Raw genomic sequence first — 27,402 nt, forward strand, 5'->3', positions numbered from 1 at the left:
ACCCCGAGAACACCATCCCCATAGTGGTGGCAGCATCATGCTGTGGGGATGTTTTTCATTGGCAGGGACTGGGAAACTGGTCAGAATTGAAGGAATGATGGATGGCGCCAAATACAGGGAAATTCTTGAGGGAAACCTGTTTCAGTCTTCCAGAGATTTGAGACTGGGACAGAGGTTCACCCTCCAGCAGGACAATGACCCTAAGCATACTGCTAAACCAACACTCGAGTGGTTTAAGGGGAAACATTTAAATGTCTTGGAATGGCCTAGTCAAAGCCCAGACCTCAATCCAATTGAGAATCTGTGGTATGACTTAAAGATTGCTGTACACCAGCGGAGCCCATCCAACTTGAAGGAGCTAGAGCAGTTTTGCCTTGAAGAATGGGCAAGAATCCCAGTGGCTAGATGTGCCAAGCTTATAGAGACATACCCCAAGAGACTTGCAGCTGTAATTGCGGCAAAAGGTGGCTCTACAAAGTATTGACTTTGGGGGGGTGAATAGTTATGCACGCTTAATGTAGAAAAAGCCCATGGAGTTGGTGGAATAATCCTTTAATTCATTGCCACTTACTCAGCTGGGCCAGCGTTAATTAGGTCAGGTGGAAATGTCCGACAGATCTCCACTCCATAAAAGGAGGAAATCACCATCACCTGATCGCGCTGCTTTCTCTTCCTTAACTCTGTCAAATACAGAAGTTATGTGCGTCCATGAAGCCACGTAAGTCCACCGACTCTGTTACCTTTCATCTGAGCTACCTGTTGCGATCGGGAGAGTGGGCCATCAGTTGTTGTTTGAAGTTATTATCGTGTGGCTTGGAGCGCACGCTTCAAACAGGTTTTCTAGTGTGAATGGTCAATGATTCCGGCTCTACGGATCATAATAGGCCAATTATGCAATTGGTATGGTTAATATGTAATGAAATTCCGTGTACACATGAAGACACTTGAAAGGGTGAAATAAGAAAGTAATTGTTTGTTGAACTGATCGGCTCTGATATCCAACTAATGGCGACTATAGATTGAATAACCGATCACTGTTTGTATTATTCTTTCATGCTTTATGATAAATAGTTACGAGCCTAAATTACTCACCGATGATTCCTATTGACTTATTAATGAACTGGATTGTTGAATTCCCAAAATGATGTTCACAATGAATGATCGTGATGATTAGATCTTTGTGATGATGGATTTGATTGGATACACGTTATTCTGTTTCCTTTATTATGCAGCACAGACTACTCAGTAAATATACCACTTTATGGTTAAAGGAATTCCTGCCTCAGTCTCATCCATTCCTCTGTCACCTGACCCGTGACCACCTGTTCACCCTCAGTCAGTCATCCTACCTGTCCAGTTACCCACACAGATTCCACTAATCTTTCACTTAAGTTTTCAGTTTTTGTGTCTTATTTCTTGTTTGTTTCACAATAAAAAATATTTTGCATGTTCAAAGTGGTAGGCATGTTGTGTAAATCAAATGATACAACCCCCCCCAAAATACATTTTAATTCCAGGTTGTAAGGCAACAAAATAGGAAAAATGCCAAGGGGGGTGAATACTTTCGCAAGCCACTGTACAAATATTTCCACTACAATGACAGAACTGTTTCTGGGGAAGTCAGATGATTTACTCGGGTTAATAATTAGTCATAGAAAGTGGAACAAAAAATCATAGTCAAATAGTTGTCATTTCTCCTTTTTTCTTCTTCCTCTTTTTAAGACGGACATAAATAAGCCCTCTAACCTATCTAGCAGAGAAGCAGGCACAATGAGCAAGCTCACTTTACTTGCAGGTAAAAACATTATTAATATGTTCACATATATTCTGTTTGTGTGAAATTTTTATTAACTCTAAATATGTGCTTTTGAAGGTCTGTGCTTCGCCCTGTGCCACTTGGGTGAGTTTCCACTTTAAAAAAAAACATTATGACATTTCCCACACATTATATCAACATTTTAGGATTTTTATTTTACTTGAATTGTCACTCAGTATTCATCAAGATAATTATGTTTGTATCAGTCATCTAAAAATTGTGATATATAAGGACGATGCTACCATGAAGTTGTGTCACCCTGGGAAATTCTGACAGTGACTCTGCAAAAACCATATATGATAGACATTCTGTTCCTGTCTAAGGCTCGACCTCCCAACTGGTCTGCTACTTTACCAACTGGTCCCAGTACAGATCTGGAACTGGGAAGTTCCTGCCGGCTAATGTTGACCCTCACCTGTGTACTCACCTGATCTACGCCTTCTCCATTATCAACCCTGCCAATGAGCTTGCCACCTATGAGTGGAATGATGAGACCCTCTACAGTTCCTTCAATGGACTTAAAGACAGGTTTGCATCTTTTACCAAGACATTCTGAGATGTTCAGGGGTAATTGTTTACTGACAATAGTAATTGTATTTTTGTCATCTAACAGAAATCCTCAGCTCAAAACACTTTTGGCTGTCGGTGGATGGAATTTTGGCACACAACAGTGAGCTATCTAATTTCTTATATTTACATGGGTAAAGGGTAGTATATTTTTGAAGGATTGATAATATCTTTTATATTTAGTTAAGTCAACTTGTTTGAGCATCCCTAATTCTCCCTAGGTTCAGTATCATGGTTTCATCACCTGACAATCGGCTGAAGTTCATCCAGTCTTCGATTAGTTTCCTTCGGAGGCATGGTTTTGACGGGCTGGACCTGGACTGGGAGTACCCTGGAGCACGGGGAAGCCCTCCAGAGGACAAGCACAGATTCACACTGTTGTGCAAGGTGATGGTTAGGGTTAGGGATATGGCTATGGTTATAGTTAGGCCAGGATGTGGACATGAGGCTAGGGTTATGGTTGAGCCGGGGTGTAGCTAGTTTTGGGAAACCATGCTACTAGACTTTTATTTAGGGATGTTCAGACATTCCATATGGCAATACATGTAATGCCATATGAGTAAAAAGACATCTGTTGTTTTTGTAGGAGCTCCTGGAGGCCTTTGAGGCTGAGGGCAAGGCAGTCAGCCGCCCCAGGCTGCTGCTTACTGCTGCTGTGGCTGCTGGGAAAGGGACCATTGATTCTGGCTATGAAATTGCAGAAGTTGCTAAGTAAATATGGATTTTAACATTATAACCACCTTAGTCACATTTTAGAAAACAATAATACAGTGAACAGGATCCCATTTGGATTAATGGATGTGTATTAATTAAACTTGTCTTCTGGGTCATTCCATACATTTCAATCCCTTTTTGACTGCACCTCTTGATTTGAATGAAACCTTTCATTCATGTTTGCCCATGGTGGAAGTGGTCAGTGACTTTTTGGATGTGAATGCCAAAACATTTAGGAGCTAGAGGTGCACAAAGTTGACCACTTTTGCATACCCTACCATGAGACATTCATGTCTTTATCACTGAAAGATAAACTGTTGAGTTTGATATCATTTGAAAGCTGATATATGAAATCATATGGAATGACCTTTCTGTCTTTAGATACCTGGACTTCATTAGCGTGATGACCTATGACTTCCATGGATCCTGGGAGACCTTCACAGGACACAACAGCCCTCTCTACCAGGGATCCCATGACACAGGAGACCATATCTACTTCAACACAGTGAGAAAGGGGCTTTTCAATGACTAAAACGCCATAAATCCAGCTTCTAGTCTACATGTTAAATAAAGCCTATCAAATGTGAGTGTAAAGAAAGTACTGTATACATTCATGCAAAACTAGTTTCAAAGTCTCTCTTTTCTGTCTCGATCTCCCTGGCAGGATTTTGCCATGAAATACTGGCGAGATCAGGGAGCCCCTGTTGAGAAGCTGATGATGGGCTTTGCTACGTATGGACGTTCGTTCCAGCTCGCCTCTGTAGATAGTGGGGTCGGAGCGTCAGCCAACGGTGGTGCTGCAGCCGGACCTTTCACCAGGGAGGCTGGTTTCTGGTCTTATTATGAGGTAGTAAGGCTTAATTGCGTATTTTTTTGAAAAGGTATCAAATTGATAGTTAACTTTTTGATTGAGGTAACCTGTTGCCCCTCATGTTTCCAGATCTGTACTTTCCTCCAAGGAGCCAGTGTCCAGTGGATTGAGGATCAAAAGGTTCCCTATGCCTTTAAAGGAAATCAATGGGTGGGATTTGACAATAGGGAGAGCTATGACACAAAGGTATGCAGCAGAATACCTGGGTTATAATCCAAAATGTTGGACCAAACATCTATTTTTCAAATGTGCAATGAAATTGCAGAAGAATCAAAGACATGCTCCTGCTTTTTTCCTATGCTCTCCCTTCCTAAGGTCGGCTACCTAAAGGAAAATGGCTTTGGAGGGGCCATGGTTTGGACACTGGACTTGGATGACTTTGCTGGACAGTCATGTGGACAGGGCAACTATTCCCTGATCAGCCATCTTCAAAAACTCCTCAACATTGGTAAATCGCATTTCAACTATTTCTTACTTGTCCAAATATATACAAACATGTCAATGTTTTTTTTTTTGTGGTCGAGTGCTATTCTGAATAGACATATTACGTTTTCTTTTCACCCAGAACTACCTCCCCTGCCACCTACACACACCCCATGGCCAGGGAAACCACATACAGTCAAGGCCACAACTAAGGCCACCACCACTACTACCCTTGTGCCCGGTGGTAGTTTCTGTGCAGGCAGGGCTGGTGGGTTGTATGTCAAAGCAGATTCCCCGAGCTCTTTCTATAACTGTGCTAACGGCATCACCTGGATCCAGAGCTGCCCCGCTGGCCTAGTCTTCAGTGACAGCTGCAAATGCTGCAACTGGCCCTAGGACTGTTATTTGACCTATGGGAGAGTTGGGTATGTTGAGCCTTTTTTTTTTTTTTACATTCAGCATCACTACGTCAAGGGAAATATAATACTCTTCCTAACAAAGATATCTACATATATTTCAGGATCTTGTGTATCGCTGGAAATAATCTGAATTTATGTAAACATACTTTACCATAGCCTCTCTTTTGCACATGCTCATTTTCTTTTTTGTCTTTTTTGTACCTTTTCAGTGTTACAGTCAATGTTTTTTTATTCCTTGCTGCTGCTCAAATGAACTTCTCACTTCATTGGTTGCTTTCTCAAAAACCTCAAGGGGGGCTAGATCACTGCTTGTTTTAAGTTTGTGTACATAGGTCACTATCTTGAGTTGATATACAAGGCACATTGCAAAAGTATATTATGCATAAAATTAACAAAATGTCATAATTTGTATGGGGGTTTGGTAGCCAATTGCTCAGCTTACCCCAAGGCTAACATTTTGGATTATATTAGCCCACACAGCTACTTTCATGCTACACTACGACCAAAAGTATGTGGACAACTGCTTGTCGAACATCTCATTCCAAAATCATGGGCATTAATGTGAAGTTGGTCCCCCCCTTTGCTGCTATAACAGCCTCCACTCTTCTGGGAAGGCTTTCCACTAGATGATGGAACATTGCTGTTGGGACTTTCTTCCATTCAGCCACAAAAGCATTAGTGAGGTCGGACACTGATGTTGGGGGATTAGGCCTTTCTCGTTGTCAGCGTTCCAATTCATCCTAAAGGTGTTCGATGGGTTTGAGGTCAGGGCTCTGTGCAGACCAGTCAAGTTCTTCCACACCGATCTCAACTAACCATTTCTGTATGGACCTCGCTTTGTGCACAGGGCATTGTCATGCTGAAACAGGAAAGGACCATCCCAAAACTGCTGCCACAAAATTGGAAGCACAGAATCATATAGAATGTCATTGTATGCTGTAGCATTAAGATCTCCCTTCACTGGAACTAAGGGGCCTAGCCTGAACCATGAAAAACAGCCCCAGACCATTATTCCTTCTCCACCAAACTTTACAGTTGGCACTATACATTGGGGCAGGTAGCGTTCTCCTGGTATCTGTCAAACCCATATTTGTCCTTCGACTGCTAGATGGTGAAGCGTGATTCATCTTTCCAGGGAACATGTTTCCACTGCTCCAGAGACCACTGGCGGCGAGCTTTACCTCACTCCAGCCGACACTTGGTATTGCACATGGTGATCTTAGGCTTGTGTGCAGCTGCTTGGCCATGGAAACCCATTTCATGACGCTTCCGACGAACAGTTCTTGTGCTGACGTTCCAGAGGCAGTTTGGAACTCGGTAGTGAGTGTTGCAACTGAAGAAAGATGATATTTACGTGCTACTCGCTTCAGCGGTCCCATTTCGTGAGCTTGTGTGGCCTATCACTTTGCGGCTGAGCCGTTGTAGCTCCTAGATGTTTCCACTTCACAATAACAGCACTTACAGTTCACCAGGGCAGCTCTAGCAGGGCAACTGACTTGTTGGAAAGGTAGCATCCTATGAAGGTGCCACGTTGAAAGTCACTGAGCTCTTCAGTAAGCCATTCTACCGCCAATGTTTGTCTATGGAGATTGCATGGTTGTGTGCTCGATTTTTTTATTTTTATTATTTTTTATTTTTTATACACCTGTCAGCAACGGGTGTGGCTGAAATGGCTGAATCCACTAATTTGAAGGCTGTCCACATACTTTTGTATATACTGTAGGTTTAGGACCTTATATTGTAGCTTATAGAGACCTCAACTGATGTACAAAACAATCTACTTTGGTTTAGATACAAGCATGAAACCTATAACACATTATTTTGACTTTGTGAAAATCCGTTTTTTTTTAACCTAACCTGCTAACCACTTTTTCCATGTGGTTTCTTCCTTCACAGACTCCATGAAATGGTGACCTCGGCTCATCCTAAATATTTGGTCACATGATTAATTCTGTGTATGGAGTTCTAACTTGAAATATATTTATTCCTGTAACTATATAAGGCCTTATCAATTATGTCATGTGGATAATGAATGTATATGTTATTGATAACTGAAGGGTGACGAAGAGCTTTGTTTATGTAAAGTTACTGTGAGAGAAAAGGGGAACAGAGACTATAACCAAAGTCTGTTCACTAATGTAAACATCATGGAGTAGTGATTGGATGAAGAGCAACAGCGCAACATTTAGGCAGTATTGGGCAACAGATGGCAGTTTGGAGAAGTTACACCTCTAATCTCATTTTGCTTTGTTTAAGACTTTGGTTATAGTCTCTGTTCCCCTTTTCTCTCACAGTAACTTTCCATAAACAAAGTTCTTCTTCACCCTTCAGTTATCAATAACATATACATTCATTATCCACGTGACGTAATTGATAAGGCCTTATATAGTTACAGGAATAAGTATATTTCAAGTTAGAACTCCATACACAGAATTAATCATGCCTGTTTTGATCATGTGCAAAGTGTGCTTGCAGCTGGAGCAACCAGTGGGTTGAATAAACATGGTTTGAGCTTTTTCTAGTCGTCCGTTTGAGTTTATACTCTGTTCAGAACCTAACCATGGTTTCCTAGAAACACGGGGTGGCTCAACTAACCCTTTTGCTCAATTTACCCCACTCTCCACTATGTACAGCACTGAGGGGCAATTTTCACATTTTTATGAATGAAACTATATACAGTGTATCTTCCAAACACACATGCTATATTGATTATACAAAGTAAATATCCTGTTTATTATTTTTATTTACTGGCTTTGTGTCATCTCACAAGCTAGGTTTCCATCCTATTTGCCACAGTTTTTCATGCAAATATTCAAAACTCTGAATAAAACAGTTTGCGCATTCTTCCACCAGAGATGTGTTTCCACCAAACATACTTTTTCCGGACAAAAGGCTGTGGGTGATGACGTAGTGCACATAAAGAAATGACTTTTGCTGTTAAATTCCCATGTACCGAATGAAAAATACAAGTTAAAGGGGAATTTCACCATGGCTCTGCCACAGCATATAGTCCTTACTATATTAACAACATTACGTTTTTGTCGTAAACATTAATGTTATCCAAACCAAAAGCTAGAACGAGCACACTTTCATTTCACTGGTAGAATCGGGAAATTTCGCCTTCCTGTGTGTTCATAGTGAAACAAAGTCCAGCATTCATAGCGAATGCAGATACCGCCCCGCTAGGTAGATGAGGCATGCCCACAAACTTAGTTCATCGCGTTGTTTAATTTCGAATGATCAACACACAGTAATCTAAGAACTTCTCTAGGCAATTTACTTTTTGAACGTTTGTTTTTCACTCACATTTGTCATCAAAATCAAATGAAACTGTATTTGTCACATGCGCCGAATACAACAACTATAGACTTTACCGTTAAATGCTTACTTACAAGCCCTTAACCAACAGTGCAGTTCAAGAAGAGTTAAGAAAATATTTACCAAGTAGACTAAAATAAAAAGTAATAATAAAAAGTAACAAGAATAACAATAACGAGGATATACAGGGAGCACCAGTACCGAGTCAGTGTGTGGGGGTACATGTTAGTTGAGGTAATTTGTACATGTAGGTGGGGGTGAAGTGACTATGCATACATAATGAACAGCGAATAGCAGCAGCTAGTTCCTCCAGGATTTCGCAGATTTTTTTTGTGATTTCTGCGGCCAGAAATACTTAATTTTGAAGCAGCTTTTCTGAAATTCTGCGATACATTTTGCGATCTTTTAGTTCACGTTAATTTCATATAGACAATACAAAGTCATATGTGCTCAGTTTTAGGAAAATTTTAAGCAGAATACATAATACAAAAACAATTAGAAACATCTAAAGTGCTCAATTTTGTTTATTTTCCTGAACAAACAGCTCTGTCATAATCCACTCATACACACCTCTCCTCTCCATCAGGCTTGGGGTTTGCTATCAACACGAGATGCACCTCCCATTCCCACTCACACTCTCTCTCAAAAATAAGATTCAAAACTGATCAATCGCTTTCAATTTGAGGATCGACATTTCTTTCGCATAAATTGTCTTCAAAATACTTGAGATTGCGATTTTAAAAAAAAAAATGTTTAAAGGGTCGTAAGGGCGATAAGGAACAGAAAACGTAAAAATAGAGTTTTGTGGTTGATATTAACTTTTAAAACAGTATTACCATTTTTTTTTATCCAGAAAGATTGTGCTTTCGAGATCCGTATTAAATTTTACAGAGTATAAAATGGCAAAGCTGACAAATTGCACTCAGTGCTTTGAGCAGCGCTCCTCATAGACAGACTGGGGAGAGCAGAGTGCCGACCACCCTACTAAAGTGGAGAAAAAGTTTGAATAAAACGCCACTCACCTTGATTCTTTCAGCGCTTGCCAGTCTTTCCTGCTACCACTTCAGTCATGGTGATCTGCCGCTGCTGTGGGAACTGTTCTGACATTCTCATACGCTTTGCTGATTCAAAGTGACTGTTGATTGTTGACTTTCTCGTTTCCAAAAACATTTGGAAATTGTTTCGCACCGTCTTTAGCTGTTATTTTTGTTGGCAAATGAGAGTGATTTCTGTTCATTGTACTGCCTGTCAGCCATCAACAATCACTCATCATCTTCGCACATGAATACGCTGACAGGCCAGGGAGGAAAAACTTTGTTGACGTGTGGTTGGATTTGGCCATTTTTCACAGTAACAGTGTAGCAATTACGAACCCGCTTTTGATTGGACCCTTTTTTGCATTGAATTATGCGATCGTAGAATCGCGGAATCCTGGAGGGACTGAGCAGTGTACAAAAGGGAGGGGGGGTCAATGTAAATTGTCTGGTGGCGATTTTATGAATTGTTCAGCAGTCTTATGGCTTGGGGGTAGAAGCTGTTGAGGAGCCTTTTGGTCCTAGACTTGGCGCTCCGGTACCGCTTGCCATGCGGTAGCAAAGAAAACAGTCTATAACTTGGGTGACTGGAGTCTCTGATAATTTTATGGGCTTTCCTCTGACACCGCCTATTGTATAGGTCCTGGATGGCAGGAAGCTTGGCCCCAGTGATGTCCTGGGCCATTCGCACTACCCTCTGTAGCACCTTACGGTCAGATGCCGAGCAGTTGCCATACCAGGCAGTGATGCAACCGGTCAGGATGCTCTCGATGGTGCAGCTGTAGAACTTTTTGAGGATCTGGGGACCCATGCCAAATCTTTTCAGTCTCCTGAGGGGGAAAGGTTTTGTCGTGCCCTCTTCACGACTGTCTTGGTATGTTTGGACCATGATAGTTCGTTGGTGATGTAGACACCAAGGAACTTGAAACTCTCGACCCGCTCCACTACAGCCCCGTCGATGTTAATGGGGGCCTGTTTGGCCCGCCTTTTCCTATAGTCCACGATCAGCTCCTTTGTCTTGCTCACATTGAGGGAGAGGTTGTTGTCCTGGCACCACACTGCCAGGTCTCTGACCTCCTCCCTATAGGCCGTCTCATCGTTGTTGGTGATCAGGCCTACCACTGTGTTGACATGGTGTTGGAGTCATGTTTGGCCATGCAGTCGTGGGTGAACAGTGAATACAGAAGGGCACTAAGTACACATCCCTGAGGGGCCCCAGTGTTAAGGATCAGCATGGCAGACGTGTTGTTACCTACTCTTACCACTTGGGGGCGGCCCGTCAGGAAGTCCAGGATCCAGTTAAACACAGTATGAACGTGTGCCAGCATAATACCATTAGGGTAGACTAGTTGAACATGCAGACATGTGCATAGGCATAGAGATTACATTGTTCCCACCTGCAAAATAAAGTTCTGAACTGGTTTGAACCCCCAAAAAGTACCGGCTTATACCGTTCCCTTCTGTTCCTTTTAAACCTCTGAAATACATTTTTTCTTACATTCACTCAACATTAAAATTACTTTACCAATCAGTGTTGATAGAGCAGCTTGCTATTGAATGGGCAAGCTATAGCTAGTTGTGTCCAAGTGCGATGGACAGACAAGTTTAGGGCGCGTCGCGAGATGCGACTGAAATTTTGCGGGTTGGGAGTGAGTGAAAGAGGGTGGAGGAGGAGACTTGGCTTGAATCGCTGGGCATCTTGTTATGACATGTATTATCTGAATTAGACCTACAGAATTATACCTAAGGAGGAGTGGCTTCTATGGAGGAACTTTGAATGTCCTTGAACTTCAGAGAGTTGGTTTAACGTTGGATCAGAGGTAGCTAGCTAGCTAAGAAGCTTGTGTGTGAAGAGCAGAACCAGAATTAAAAACACATATTACCTTTTGTAGTTAATAAATCGAATGTCAAACGTGATAACTTTAGTAACCTTAACTAGCATTGAAAAAGCTAATCAAATCTCTCATTAAATATCTCACTATTTTCTGAATCACGCTGGTAACGTCAGTAGGCTACAGTAGCCTAAGTTTCAGAGGGGGAGGGCAGGTTGCCTACACATGTACACACACTGGCAAAGATTTTAAACTGACAGGCAGACACTGGAATACATTTCTGAGTGAGGTCTTTGCATAGTTGCCTTGTTGCGTTTTTTGAGGGACTGAAAAAAATGCCCGGAACGTAAAATAACATCATTAACTGGTTCCTGTGATTTTAAAATAACGTTTCTGTTCCGGAACAGTATAGATCATTTTCGTTCCCGGTTTTCTGTTCTCTTCCTTGAACCGGTCCTTTGCCTTGCCTGGGTAACAAACTAAGATGAGATCTATTTGCTATCCCTCGTCCTTTTATAGTAAAGCATGCTTCAGATGATTTAAACACTTACTGTACGTAATCTGTTGACTATGCAGTACACCCTATGCAGGTGGTGGTATACAGTATACTGTGGAGTTCACTCTGTAGGCTTCTAGGTTTATATATAGCTGTGGTCATTAAAACTCATACTGAAAGTATTAAAACAGGAAGCTGTTTGTGTAAGTGTGTACTGTTTTACCAACTTTTAAGACACAGTTTAGCCATAGTGATGTAAAGAGATCATTACTTGTAAATAACCTGTTTTTGCATGGACTTTACCATTGAGGGCTTCCACCATTTTAAAGTAGTCAACTGGATTGGGATTCATATGGTTCGGGAGCAATCAGCCATTGATCAGAGCATTGTCTTCTTCTTCAAATTGGTTTGCCTAGTTTGTAAATGGCTTTTTAGCGATATCACCGCCATGTAGTGGCCACAATAAATTAATGATACACAATATTTGACTCCAGCACTGCAGGTGGCGTGAAATCACCAATATTAGCTTTACACTTTTTTCAAACATAGCCTTCCCTGTAGCTCAGTTGGTAGAGCATGGTGTTTGCAACGCCAGGGTTGTGGGTTCGATTCCCACGGGGGGCCAGCAAAAAAAAAATTATGAAATTGTATGAAATGTATGCATTCACTACTGTAAGTCGCTCTGGATAAGAGCGTCTGCTAAATGACTAAAATGTAATGTGAATGTAAACATCAAAAGAAGAAAATGTACTACTTCAAATGGAGATAGCATCAATTAGGGAATATTTTCACTATTCGTATAATATCATGCATTTTTGGGGGGATATCCGAATAGTCTAAATGTGTGTTTTTTTGTGAAACTTTTATACAACTTTTTTTCTAAACAGCACTTGTTTGCTGCATGACTCAGAAAGCTCTGTTTGCTGCTGCAGCAGGGCGGGGGAAGGGTAGGGGCCGGTGTAAGACGGGAGGGAGGAAGAGGGAGCGAAAGTAGCCATACTCGTGCTAATTAGACAAACTTGTTGCTGCCTTAGGTTATCCATCATACCATCTGGCAGGGCCTGTATTGACTACATCAAATCGATGTAAAGAATCTAGCTACGCTAGCCAGCTAAGTTATCCAACTAGCTAGCTAGCAAGGCTAATTGAAGCTATTTTGCTGTGCTCCAAGTCCTTGTCTACAACTACTCCATTCAGGTTAAGCAACAGCCTACCTGTTGGTTGCTCGTTGTAGTCTAAACCTTCTCACTAAAGTAACTTAATTCCATAATTTTTATTCCATTTTGCAATAATTTGAACTATCCCACTTCAGCTGCTAGTCTTCATATGGAGCCTCTGACTGCAGTGCCGCTTTTATTGCCCGACATTAACAGCTTGCTGCCCATATGTCTTTTTTATGGTGTGCACGTCATTCAAATAAAAACTACATTCAAAAGTTTGTTGTTTTTTAAAATAAAAAATTAAGGGGATTAGAAATGATGCAAACATTTAATTTGATAGATTTTAGGTTTTATCTGCAATATTAAAGCTGAAAATGAAATTGCCACGAGCAGCACTGCAGATATTAAGATGAGCGAGATGCAAGACTTCACTCTCACACAGTCACACATGGTATCTGCACATGTGCACGGGTGCATTTCACGCTGTTCACAGCGTGGATGCCAGGGTACCAAAACAACAGAGAAGTTGAGCCTCGCACTTCAACGCTCTTAGTTTTTGTCATTTCACTGAGTCTACCTTTAAGAATGTCAAATGCCATGGTGTATAGTAGAGCTGGGAACCAAAACCCGAAAATGACCGTAACTGACATTGTCTTCCTCTTGCTGAAGCATTTTGCTTATGTTAGTCATTTCCGGTAATTTTTCTACACAAGGTTCCTGTAGATTGTTCAAAAAACATTATTTGGTCAAAAGTAATAGCCTATTCATTATGCGGTAGGTAGTCTAGCGGAACTTCTTTGGGATAGGGGGCGGTATTTTGACGTCCCAAAGTAAACTGCCTGTTACTCAGGCCTAGAAGCTAGGATATGCATATAATTGGTAGATTTGGATAGAAAACACTCAAAAGTTTCTAAAACTGTTAAAATTATGTCTGTGGATTTCTATGGGAAACTAGATTTATGACGCACCTGGTTGCAGTTCCTATGGCTTCCACTAGATGTCAACAGTCTTTAGAAATTGGTTGATGTTTTTCCTTTGAGAAATGAAGAAGTACGACCTATAGCTCGCTCCAGTTTGATTTTATCCGCTATTGAACACAGTATATTCCGTCTTAAATTGTATTGATTATTTACATTTTAGGATACCTAAGGATGGATTGTTGTTTGAAATGTTTTGACAAAGTTTACAGGTAACTTATTAGATAATTTGTAGTCATGTTGGGCGAGTTTGAACCGGTGTTTTTCTGAATCAAATGCGCCAAATAAATGGACATTTTAGGGATATAAAAAAGGAGTTTATCGAACAAAAGGACCATTTGTGATGTTTCTGGGACATATTGGAGTGCCACCAGAAGAAGATCTTCAAAGGTAAGGCATGAATTATATCGTTATTTCTGACTTTTGTGTCGCCACCTGCCTGGTTGAAAATGATTGTTATGCATTTGTATGATGGGGCGCTGTCCTCAGACAATTGCATGGTTTGCTTTCGCCATAAAGCCTTTTTGAAATCTGACACTGCGGCTGGATTAACAAGAAGTTACACTTTATTTTGACATTTTGCATGTGTATTTTCAAGAATGTTAACTATTTACAATTCTGTAGTTTGAATTTGGTGCCCTGCACGTTCACTGGATGTTGGTCACTAGCCTAGAGAGGTTTTAAGAGCATTGGGCCAATAGCTAAAAGGTCACTGGTTCGAATACCTGAGCAGGCACGTTGAAAAAATCTGCCATTCTGCCCTTGAGAAAAGCATTTAACCCCAACAACAACTGCTCCCCGGGTGCAGTTGTCGATTAAGGCAGCACCCGCACCTCTCTGACTCAGAGGGGTTGGGTTAAACGTGGAAGACACATTTTGGTTGAATGCATCCAGTTGGGCAACTGACTAGGTACCCCCCTTTCCCATTATGTTGATTACTGCTTTGAAAATACAGTATATTCCTGTCCCTGTTTCGCTGTCGGCTGCTGTGTGAGTGAGCCACTCTCAATTCCTTTCCCCACTGTGCGCATGGACCATTGCTCAAAATGCAATATCTATAAATATAGGTTTCAAAGTAACTACTGTTGTTCAAGTTACATAGAGGAGAGTCACAGCTTTCTGGGAGTATATCATTTATTTCTCACCTTTCAATATTGGCACCACTTTACAACCATGCAAGCGGAGCGGAGTTGAGGATATATACTTGTTTTGTAGTGCAATACATTTACTGATAGATAAATCAATTAGCTGACATGGCTATCTACTGTAGCAACAATATCATATTTAGAGTTAGCAATCTAGCTAAGTGTTGTGAGTTCCCACTTTCTCAAGGGGTGGTGAATAATATAGCCTAGGCCAATATGCACAAAGTTGTCAAAAATGTGATCATTCTGGATCCTATTTTGACAGGTTGCACATCAAAATATCAATCGTGCATTACCTGGATATGTCAGATGAAATAGCTGACTTTTTTAATCATAGGCTACCATCTCAGTTGTCTTACTTGGCACTGAAAAAAATATATATCTAGAGCCCTGCTGCAACTGTAAAGTAAATGTCCATTAAAACACAATTTTTTTATCGATATATTTATTCTTTTCGAGCACAATGTAACGATTGCAGTAGTGGGTGTGGAGTCAGGTGCAGGAAACAGGAGTAGTTGCTAACGGGCTTTTAATGAATTGCACCATAAAAGAACAGTACACCCACGAAAACACAACTGGGTGTGATCCAACAAACACAATGATCCAATAACACGTACCACTGCATAAACAACAGTCGACAACAGATAGTAAGCCCGCACACAGAACAGGTGGGGAAACGGGCTTAAATACTCAACTAAACACTAATCATACACAGGTGCAAACAATCAAGACAAAACCAACAGAAAAGGGAAAAAAGGGATCGGTGGCAGCTAGTAGGCCGGTGACGACGACCGCCGAGCGCCACCCGAACAGGGAGAGGAGTCACCCTCGGCAGGAGTCATGACACACAATAGTTACATTTATCACAATATGACTTTTTGCCCATGTCGCCCAGCTTTAGTATATACTTATATATAGTACTGTAGCAATGTCACATTGATAATTTGATTTAATTCAGACAAAGCCTCTTAATTGTTATAATATATAAATATATCTATATTTTTAAATGTGTATTCTCGCAAGTAGATTAATCGATTAACCGTACCCATCCCTAGCCTCAATGGCCCTGCCCATGCCATCACAGATGCCATAAGAGCAGAGATACAAGTTGAGAACCCTATGCATCTCTATGGGTAAAGCTCTTTACTGAAAAGGACCAAGGGGTGCTTTATACCTTTCTGTTGGTCCTCCACTAAACATGGTCCCCAGGGAAACACTAACAACAATTATGGTTCCTACCCTGCCACGTGCATTATTCCCATCCCCCCACACACCTCTGGGAAGAAGGGTTGTCGTGCTCACATCCCTTAGGTCTGATGATCTGACTGGAAGTTAACTAGTTAGAGTATGCTATTGATCAACATCTCAGATTTTGATTACAAACTAGTCAGATGGTTATAAAAGGGTCTTAGATTCATTGCTCTGTCTCTGGATGGACTTACTAAGACACAAATACATAGATAAAGCAAAAGACATCTGATCACTAAACAGACCAATAGAAGCCATTAACTACATGGACACTCCTCCCTCCACCATACTGAACACTACCTAACCTAAATCCTTACCCTACCCCTAACCCTTGCACCCCCTTTTTTTTTGCCTACAGTTATTTCCACGATAACAGAATGATGCTAAGACTCCGATTTTTCACTTTAATATGTATGTCAATCAAAAACCAATGACTGCAACATTAAACAAACATTTGGTAACAGAATGACAGCATAAACAGCACAAACCGTCATTCTGTTACCAAACGTTGCATCTGTACTGTTCTTCAAGTAAATGTGTTGTTGTAAATGTGTTGTAGTCCTTGAGCACAGAGTTGTATGGTTTGTTTAACTTTGCAATCATTGTTTTTTTTTGGCATTCATTTTAAAGTGAAAAATCTGAGTCATTCACCATTCATTTTAGATTTCAACATTGCCAATGCTGCCATTATGAAATGCAGCAAATTTAAGCAAGTGCATGGCAACACCTGGAGAGTGTGGAACGTGAATCTGAATAAATCATATAGCTGGTTCTCTTGAGCTGACAGCCTTGGAGTGATTTTCACCTATATTGGTTATGCACGGATAAAAGACAGTATAGAGAAGGCCATGAAGAATAGACTAGTATAGACTTATATCCACAGAATGCTGGAGAGCTGTGTAATATGCTGGACTGGTCCATATCTGTTATGTTTTCTATAGAAATCTTGAGTATCAAATAAAAATAAATGGCTTTTCACTCTTTGAATCCTTTAAAAATGTTGTTGCAAACAGAGACTTCATGACATGACATGAATGATTATTTGTCCTATACTGTTCAAATGTATTATTATGTTATGAGTAATTGTAAAATAAAAAATATATATTTTGAGGCACTACTTCCATGAATTTCACTGTAGTGTTGGCCCCAATGGATGGACAAAGCCATCTATTACATGACACCATTCATTCCTATGTGAAGACTCAATAGCACATTAAAGCCAAATTAAGTCCATTAAGATGGCATCTCATGGAAACATAACATGCACAGTTACTCCAGGAAGTGACGTTGCAGGCTACCTCAGTGCTACCCCTCTCATTGAGAAACACAAGTTGAAGGCCGACTGGGGTACTGCAGAATGCCATTAGCAACTAAATTATCCTTAGAACTTCTGTTCGCAATTTTAAAATAATCTGTTCAAGGACATACTTTTATTTTTTTTATTACTAGAAGATTCACCACGAAGATTGCCATTTACCATTCATTATAATGGGGGATCCTGTTTTCTGCTAACAATGCCTGCAGTACCGCGGGCGACCTTTAACTTCCATGGGGCTGTCGTTCTCCCCTGGTTGGCCCCATAGAGATTCTATTAAATTACTAGAGGTGATATGTCATTAACCTTCAAAGGTTCCAGAACGGGGTGAAAATGTCAGACATATTTTTCAGGGTGATTGTACTTATGTAGGAAAATTAAAGTAAGGCATGTGATATCAGAAATTGTGTAACTGAATGATTGTCAACCTAAAATATTGTAATATAATTATACTGTAAATACAGTTTATACAGGTTTTATACACATTTTCTGAATAAATAGCCTCTAAATTTGTAAACAGACAATAAATGTCTCAATTTTTGTTTTCTTGAAATGCCATGAGTGCTATTATATGATACAATATCAGTACTTGTTGCATTTAAAACTTGTCTAAGTCCTATCATCAACTGGTTTCAGCCAGTGTATTGCTGTGGATTGATTGCATTGTTTGAATGGAATATTGGCAGTTCATTAGAAAAATGTTTGGAATCATTCCTCTAAAACTGTCTGACTAGCAGTGGTGTAAAGTACTTAAGTAGTTTTTCGGGGTATCTGTACTTTACTTTACTATTTATATTTTTAACTACTTTTACTTTTACTTCACTACATTCCAAAACATTTTTTTTACTTTTTACATTTTCCCTGACACTCAAAAGTACTCGTTACATTTTGAATGGTTAGCAGGACAGAAAATAGTTTAATTCACACACTTATCAATGGAACATTCCTGGTCATCCCTAGCGCCTCTGATCTGGTGGACTCACTAAACACATGCTTTGTTTGTAAATGATGTCTGAGTGTTGGAGCATGCCCCTAGCTATCCGTAAATAAAAAAATCTAAGAAAATGGTGCCGCCTGTTTTTCTTAATATGAGGAATTTAAAAATATTTATACTTTTGATACTTAAGATTATTTTAGCAATTACATTTACTTTTGATACTTAAGTATATTTAAAACCAAATACTTTTAGACTTTTACTCAAGTAGTATTTTACTGGTGACTTTCACTTTTACTTAAGTCATTTTCTATTAAGTTATCTTTACTTTTACTCAAGTATGACAATTGATGATGTTTCCACCACTTCTGGCTAGCTAACTAACAAACATACAGTGCAGATCAATTATTCTAATTCATTATTTTACACAATATGTGATCACAGTACTGGCAAACCATGGTTGACTAAATTCCTGACCAAAATGGCTGATCTTAATCCCATCATAAGAAGGTTCATGTCCATTCTAGTATTCAAATTTCTAATTATATGGTTGGCCCCCAGTGGCGTGTATTCATGCATGCCAAGGGAAGCCAGGCTTCCCCAAAAATATGACCAATAAAAAAGGAAAAACATATAAAAACATGTATCTTTCGTCTCTCTGTGTTTCGTAGTTTTTCTTCAATTTGCAAGTGGCTGAATGCATCTCACTGGAGAAAGCATCCGAGCGAGCGAAACAGCATCCTTCTGTCTCTGTATGTGTAGCCTATCTATCTGATGCTGTCTGGTCAAAAATAGTATGATATTGTTACCACCCATAGCATTGGATGCAAGGAAAGCCAGCGAGCATTTGGCCTTACTTGATAAAAAAATTACACAATAATAGTCAATCAGCATTGAGCTAAACTGAGTGAACTCAACTTTGAATGATCCTGGCGCACCCAAAAAAAGTGTAAAGGGAAGCCAGTTTGGATTTGGCTTCACACGAATCACATCAAAAGCCAAACGTCATTAACAGAAAAAAACTTGAATTGTTGCATCTCGTTGTGTTGTTGCCCTCCTGTGGTTAACTAGCTAGCTAAAATTGCCCCTTTCCTAAATTAGCTATGGGTGGAGAAGAGATTAGGATTTGTTGTTTTACTTAATTCTTTGTCCGGACCAATTACTATAAAGGCGATTCTGATCCTACGATGAATTCATACATTGTGCCTCTGGCCTGAGAGGATGGAAGTTCAATATGTAGCTAGATGTAGTAGGCTAATGTTAACTAGCTGGCTAATCATTGCCCATTAAAGGAAGTTTGGCTAGCGAGCAAGCATTTTAGCCAGGTGGCCTAGGACAACAAAAACAAAAGCATGTACTGTATGACAAAGTCATAGACCGTTTCGGCAACATGAAAGAGAGGAGGATGGCACTGGCATTTCTCTACTTGTTTTTCTCAACATGCTTTTTCTACTTACGCACATACAGATATCAGTACCATGGACAGCCACATGATATTTAGCTTACATTGATTGGACTAAGCATAGGTGATTTGATGATGTTGAAGTTGAAATGGTGCTGGAATAGTAGAGGCAGCTCCTGTTTTCTTTGTAACTTGATGTAACTCTCCAGTGTTCTAAATCAATAGTTGTTTAGTAGTCCGGAAATGTCGGCAACATTAACTTGATTGACCATGTTGTAGGTGATGTAACTGTTTGTTACATGCAAATTGCTTTGTGGACTCCACCGGACAGATGTTGCTCTCCGGTTTTGTGATGAAACAAAAGTGTGGTTGAATTTATTCTGCCACTGTGTGTTCTTATTGTCTCTGCCTTAGGCCTATATATCACAGTGGCAAGGCATAGATTATAGAGCAAACAACGCATTTATGTCACGACTTCTACCGAAGGTGGCTCCTCTTCCTTTTCGGGTGGTGGTCGGCGGTCGTTGTCACCGGTCTACTAGCTGCCACCGATCCCTTTTCGTTTGGTTTGGTCTGTCTTGTGTTACACCTGTTTCTTGTTTAGATTCATTAGTAGGGTATTTATTCTCGCCCTACCAGTTTGGGTTCATGTGGGATTGTTTTGTTTTCCCTGTCGTGGGTTTGGGTAGCGGTTTATGGCTTTGGCTCATTTAGACAGGTGTATTTTCTGGACTGCCTTCCGGACCATTTGTGTGGACTGCTTATTCTGGTCCTATTCTTGTTTATTTTGAAGGACTCTGGAATAAACGGTTTCTCTGTATATTTAGTCTCCTGTGCCTGACTTCACCCCCCACCTCTCCTAGGGAGTTTTAACAGAATCCCGCACCGATAAACATGAAGTCAGCAGGAGCGGACGCGCCCTCCCCGTCCATGGAGGAGCGTGTCCTACAGCATACAGCCGTGCTACACCGTCTGGGGACGGCTATGGATCAAGTGTTGGCGAGAATGGAGAGATGGGAGAGGAGCGGTCTCCCTACCCCGTCTTCAGCCACTCTTCAGCCTGCACCACCACCCTCTCCGATGACGTCCAGCCCCAGTGGGATTCGGCTCGCGCTCCCGAGGGAGTACGATGGGATGGCTGCCGGGTGTAAGGGGTTCCTGCTCCAGTTGGAGCTTTACCTGGCGACTGTTCACCCGACTCCCTCCGGAGAGGAGAGCGTTAACGTCCTCGTCTCCTGCCTTTTGGGTAAAGCCCTGGAGTGGGCCAACACGGTCTGGGAGGGTCCAGATTCGGCGAGGGACCATTACCCAGAGTTCACCCGCCCCTTCCAGGCTGTGTTCGACCATCCACCGGAGGGCAGAGCGGCGGGTGAACGGCTGTTTCATCTGAGGCAGGAGACGAGGAGCGCACAGGACTTTGCGCTGGAGTTCCAGACCCTTGCCGCCGGCGCGGGGTGGAATGACAGGGCCCTGATGGACCATTATAGGTGCAGCCTACGAGAGGACGTCCGCAGGGAGCTAGCTTGCCGAGACACCACCCTCACTCGGGACCAACAGATCGACATGTCCATCAGATTGGACCCATACAAATCAGCCGGGCTAGACAATCTGGACCCTCTCTTTCTAAAATCATCTGCCGAAATTGTTGCAATCCCTATTACTAGCCTGTTCAACCTCTCTTTCGTATTGTCTGAGATTCCAAAAGATTGGAAAGCTGCCGCGGTCATCCCCCTCTTCAAAGGGGGTGACACTCTAGACCCAAACTGCTACAGACCTATATCTATCCTACCCGGTCTTTCTAAGGTCTTCGAAAACCAAGTTAACAAACAGATTACCGACCATTTCGAATCCCACCGTACCTTCTCCGCTATGCAATCTGGTTTCAGAGCTGGTCATGGGTGCACCTCAGCCACGCTCAAGGTCCTAAACGACATCATAACCGCCATCGATAAGCGACATTACTGTGCAGCCGTCTTCATCGACCTGGCCAAGGCTTTCGACTCTGTCAATCACCACATTCTTATCGGCAGACTCGACAGCCTTGGTTTTTCAAATGATTGGCTCGCCTGGTTTACCAACTACTTCTCTGATAGAGTTCAACGTGTCAAATCGGAAGGCCTGTTGTCCGGACCTCTGGCAGTCTCTATGGGGGTGCCACAGGGTTCAAATCTCGGGCCGACTCTCTTCTCTGTACACATCAATGATGTTGCACTTGCTACTGATGATTCTCTGATCCACCTCTACGCAGACGACACCATTCTGTATACTTCTGGCCCTTCTTTGGACACTGTGTTAACTAACCTCCAGACGAGCTTCAATGCCATACAACTCTCCTTCCGTGGCCTCCAACTGCTCTTAAACGCAGGTAAAACTAAATGCATGTTATTCAATCGATCACTGCCCGCACCTGCTCGCCCGACTAGCAGCACTACTCTGGACAGCTCTGACTTAGAATATGTGGACAACTACAAATGCCTGGGTGTCTGGTTAGACTGTAAACTCTCCTTCCAGGCTCACATTAAGCATCTCCAATCCAAAATTAAATCTAGAATCGGCTTCCTATATCGCAACAAAGCATCCTTCACTCATGCTGCCAAACATACCCTCGTAAAACTGACCATCGTACCGATCCTCGACTTCGGTGATGTCATCTATAAAATAGCCTCCAACACTCTACTCAACAAACTGGATGCAGTCTATCCACAGTGCCATCCGTTTTGTCACCAAAGCCCCATACACTACCCGCCATTGCAACCTGTACGCTCTCGTTGGTTGGCCCTCGCTTCATACTCGTCTCCAAACCCACTGGCTACAGGTTATCTACAAGTCTCTGCTAGGTAAAGTCCCGCCTTATCTCAGCTCACTGGTCACCATAGCAGCACCCACCCGTAGCACTCGCTCCTGCAGGTATATCTCACTGGTCACCCCCAAAGCCAATTCCTCCTTTGGTCGTCTTTCCTTCCAGTACTCTGCTGCTAATGACTGGAACGAACTGCAAAAATCTCTGAAGCTGGAGACTCATATCTCCCTCACTAGCTTTAAGCACCAGCTGTCAGAGCAGCTCACAGATCACTGCACCTGTACATAGCCCATCTGTAAACAGCCCATCTATCTACCTACGTCATCCCCATACTGTATTTATTTATTTATCTTGCTCCTTTGCACCCCAGTATCTCTACTTGCACATTCATCTTCTGCACATCTACCATTCCAGTGTTTAATTGCTATATTGTAATTACTTCGCCACCATGGCCTATTTATTGTCTTAACTTACCTCATTTGCACTCACTGTATATAGACTTTTTGTTTTCTTTTGTTCTACTGTATTATTGACTGTATGTTTTGTTTATGCCATGTGTAACTATGTGTTGTATGTGTCGAATTGCTACACTTTATCTTGGCCAGGTCACAGTTGCAAATGAGAACTTGTTCTCAACTAGCTTACCTGGTTAAATAAAGGTGAAATAAAAAAATTAAATAAAAAGATTGGACATCTTGCTGGCTGCTCGTGGGCGTCCTGATCGGGCCCTGTTCCTTCCACCTCCCAGCACTCCTGCTCCGACGCCCATGGAGTTGGGGGGTGCTGCAGCTAGGTCGAAGGGAGGAGGAGCCTCCTCCTGCACCAGTTGTGGTTGGAGAGGACACACTGCTGACCGGTGCTGGAGGAGCTCGTCTGGGAGTTGAGAGGGCAGGCAGAGCACTACTCGGACACCTCAGGTGAGTCCGCACCAGGCTCACCCAGAGCTCCCTGTCAGCCATATGTATGTGTTGGTTTCTTTTCCTGAGTTTTCCCCTCATTCCCAGCATAAGGCGCTAGTAGATTCAGGCGCAGCAGGGAGTTTTATGGACCGTGGGTTCGCGAGTAAGTTAGGGATTCCTTTGGTTCAGTTGGACCAACCCTTCCCCGTGCACGCCCTAGATAGTCGACCTCTCAGGTCAGGGCTGGTCAGGGAGGCCACGGTTTCACTGGTCATGGCAACACGGGAGGGTCATGAGGAGCGGATTAGCCTCTTCCTCATCAATTCTCCTGCGTTTCCAGTGGTGCTGGGGATTCCCTGGCTGGCTTTTCACAATCCCAACATTTCATGGAGACAGGGGGCTCTTAAGGGGTGGTCAGAGGAGTGCTCGGGTAGGTGTGTGGGAGTTTCCATCGGTGCGACTCTCTCGGTGGAGAGTCCGGACCAAGTCTCCACTGTGCGCATTCCCTCCGAATATGCCGATTTGGCTATCGCTTTCTGTAAAAAGAGGGCGACCCAATTAACACCTCATCGACGAGGGGATTGTGCGATAAACCTCCAGGTTAACGCTGCACTTCCCAGGAGTCACGTGTATCCCCTGTCACAGGAGGAGACGGTGGCTATGGAGACATATGTCACCGAATCTCTGAGGCAGGGATACATTCGGCCATCCACATCACCCACCTCCTTGAGTTTCTTTTTTGTGAAGAAGAAGGAGGGAGGTCTGCATCCGTGCATTGACTATAGAGGTCTAAATTCCATCACAGTGGGGTTCAGTTACCCACTACCTCTCATCGCCACGGCGGTGGAGTCATTTCACAGAGCACGCTTCTTCACAAAACTGGATCTCAGGACCGCGTATAACTTGGTGCGTATCCGAGAGGGAGATGAGTGGAAGACCGCGTTTAGTACCACATCTGGCCATTATGAGTACCTCGTCATGCCGTATGGGTTGAAGAATGCTCCAGCCGTTTTCCAATCCTTTGTGGACGAGATTCTCAGGGACCTGCACGGGCAAGGTGTGGGGGTGTACATCGATGACGTTCTGATCTATTCCGCCACACGCGCCGCGCATGTGTCTCTGGTGCGCAGGGTGCTTGGGCGACTGTTGGCGCATGACCTGTACGTCAAGGCCGAGAAATGTGTGTTCTCCAAACAAGCCGTCTCTTTCCTGGGGTATCGCATTTCCACATCTGGGGTGGTGATGGTGTGTGACCGCATTTCGGCCGTGCGTAATTGTCCGACTCCGACCACGGTAAATGAGGTGCAGCGGTTTTTAGGGTTTGCCAATTACTACCGGAGGTTTATCCGGGGTTTTGGGCAGGTGGCTGCTCCCATTTCCTCACTGCTGAAGGGGGGGGGGGCGGTGCGTTTGCGGTGGTCGGTGGAGGCGGACAGAGCTTTTGTTCGTCTGGATGCTCTGTTTACCGATGCTCCCGTGCTGGCGCATCCGGACCCCTCTTTGCCATTCATAGTGGAGGTGGACGCGTCCGAGGCTGGTGTTGGAGCCGTGTTCTCAGTGCTCGGGCACACCCCTGAAGCTTCACGGTCCGAACCTGCTCCACCTCAGTGTCCTGCTGGTCGGAGGTACGTCCCGCTTGGTGTTCGCGATAGATTGATCAGGTGGGCTCACACGCTACCCTCCTCTGGTCATCCGGGTATTGAGCGGACGGTGCGGGGTCTTAGAGGGAGGTACTGGTGGCCCACGTTGGCAAGGGACGTGAGGCCTTATGTCTCCTCCTGTTCTGGGTGCGCCCAGTGTAAGGCTCCTAGACACCTGCCTAGAGGGAAGTTACAGCCCCTCCCCATTCCACAGCGGCCGTGGTCCCACCTGTCGGTGGACTTCCTCACCGATCTTCCTCCATCACAGGGGAACACCACGATGCTGGTCGTTGTGGATCGGTTTTCTAAGTCCTGCCGTCTCCTCCCTTTGCCCGGTCTTCCTACAGACCGCGAAGGCCCTGTTTACACACGTCATCCTGCACTACGGGGTGCCTGAGGACAGTTTCTGATCGGGGTCCCCAGTTCACGTCCCCGGATTTGGAGGGCGTTTATGGAACGTCTGGGGGTCTCGATCAGCCTGACCTTAGGTATTCACCCCGAGAGTAATGGGCAGGTGGAGAGAGTGAATCAGGATGTGGGCAGGTTTCTGCGGTCCTATTGCCAGGACCGGCCAGGGGAGTGGGCAAGGTTCGTTCCATGGGCCGAGATGGCTCAAAATTCCCTCCGCCACTCCTCCACGAACCTGTCGCCTTTTCAGTACGTGTTGGGTTACCAGCCGGTCCTGGCACCATGGCATCAGAGCCAGACCGAGGCTCCTGTGGTGGAGGAATGGGTGCAGCGCTCAAAGGAGACCTGGAGAGCCGTCCAGGAATCCCTGAAACAGGCCGGTGGATGGCAGAAGGAGAGCGCTGACCGCCACCACAGTGAGGCTCTCGTGTTCTCACCGGGGACCGGGTCTGGCTCTTGACCCGAAACCTGCTCCTCCGCCTGCCCTGCCGGAAGCTGGGCCCACGGTTTGTAGGGCCATTTAAAGTCCCGTGGAGAATAAACGAGTTGTGTTATAGGTTACAGCTCCCCCTTACTATCGTATTAACCCCTCGTTTCATGTGTCTCTCCACAGGCCGGTGGTAGCTGGTCCACTGCAGGACGTTGAGGTGCGGGAGGTCCCTCCACCCACCCCGGACATCGAGGAGGCCCCGTCGTACACAGTCCGTTCCATCTTGGACTCTAGGCGTCGGGTGGGGGGCCTGCAGTACCTCGTGGATTGGGAGGGGTACGGTCCGGAGGAGAGGTGCTGGGTACCGGTGGGGGACATCTTGGATCCATCACTGCTGGGTGAGTTCCACAGCCTCCATCCGGATCACCCTGCGCCTCGCCCTCCGGGTCGTCCTCGAGGACTTCTACCAAAGGTGGCTCCTCTTCCTGTTCGGGTGGCGCTCAGCGGTCGTCGTCGCCAGTCTACTAGCTGCCACCCGATCCCTTTTCGTTTGGTTTGGTCTGTCTTGTGTTACACCTGTTTCTTGTTTAGATTCATTAGTAGGGTATTTATTCTCGCCTTACCAGTTTGGGTTCGTGCGGGATTGTTTTGTTTTCCCTGTCGTGGGTTTGGGTAGCGGTTTATGGCTTTGGCTCATTTAGACAGGTGTATTTTCTGGACTGCGTTCCGGACCATTTGTGTCGACTGCTTATTCTGGTCCTGTCCCTGTTTATTTTGAAGGACTCTGGAATAAACACTTTCTCTGTATATTTAGTTTCCTGCGCCTGACTTCACACCCCCCCACCTCTCCTAGCGAGTTTTGACAATTTATCACAACATGAAGTTGTAATTCATTTTACAAATTCAGTGATTTAATTGCTATATTGTAATTACTTCATTATCATGTATTTATTTATTGTCTTAACTTACCTCATTTGGCACTACCGTAGAAAGTATAGACTTTTTGCTTTCTTTTGCTCTACTGTATTATTGACTGCAGCGTTTTGTTTATGCCATGTGTAACGGTGTTGTATGTGTCGAATTGCCACACTTTATCTCCCATTGCGGTCACAGTTGCAAAATGGTAGTCCTGTTCTCAAATCAGCTTACCTGGCTACAATAAAGGTGAAAACAAAAATTAAATAAAAAGACTGGACATCTCACATTGCTCGCGCCCTGATCGGGCCCCTGTTCCTTCCACCTCCAGCACTCCTGCCTGACGCCCATGGAGTTGGGGGTGCTGTAGTTAGTCGAAGTGGAGCAGAGCCCCTGTACCAGCTGTGCTGAGAGGACACTGCTGACCGTGCTGGAGGAGCCTGCCTGGGAGTTGAGAGGGCAGGCAGAGCATTACTCGGACACCCCAGGTGAGTCCTCTCTGGAGCCAGGCTCACCCAGAGCCTCGTCAGCCATATGTGTATGTGTTGGTTTCTCTTTCCTGGAGTTTTTCCTCATTCCTGTTATAAGGCGCTAGTAGATCTAGCGAGCAGGAGTTTATATGGACCGTGGCCCGCGAGT

General features: G+C 43.6%; 1 protein-coding gene across 2 annotated transcripts; it reads left to right on the forward strand.

Annotated features, from left to right (window-relative positions):
• The first annotated feature begins 1,625 nt into the window (after positions 1-1,625).
• On the forward strand, positions 1,626-26,050 carry LOC106577510 (acidic mammalian chitinase). Of its 2 annotated transcripts, none has more exons than XM_045701307.1 (12): positions 1,626-1,795; positions 1,874-1,900; positions 2,140-2,344; positions 2,430-2,486; positions 2,605-2,770; positions 2,970-3,094; positions 3,479-3,602; positions 3,762-3,944; positions 4,038-4,154; positions 4,284-4,416; positions 4,534-4,816; positions 26,032-26,050. In XM_045701307.1, the coding sequence occupies exons 1-11, from the start codon at positions 1,771-1,773 to the stop codon at positions 4,785-4,787; spliced, it is 1,416 nt and encodes a 471-aa protein (XP_045557263.1). In that variant the 5' UTR covers positions 1,626-1,770; the 3' UTR covers positions 4,788-4,816; positions 26,032-26,050. The 2 variants fall into 2 exon arrangements, with proteins under 2 accessions (XP_045557263.1, XP_014011074.1); XM_014155599.2 differs by lacking the exon at positions 26,032-26,050 and adding an exon at positions 6,707-7,327.
• Positions 26,051-27,402: the final 1,352 nt, after the last annotated feature.

Source organism: Salmo salar, chromosome ssa18, assembly GCF_905237065.1.
Source record: "Salmo salar chromosome ssa18, Ssal_v3.1, whole genome shotgun sequence".
Lineage (NCBI taxonomy): Eukaryota > Metazoa > Chordata > Actinopteri > Salmoniformes > Salmonidae > Salmo > Salmo salar.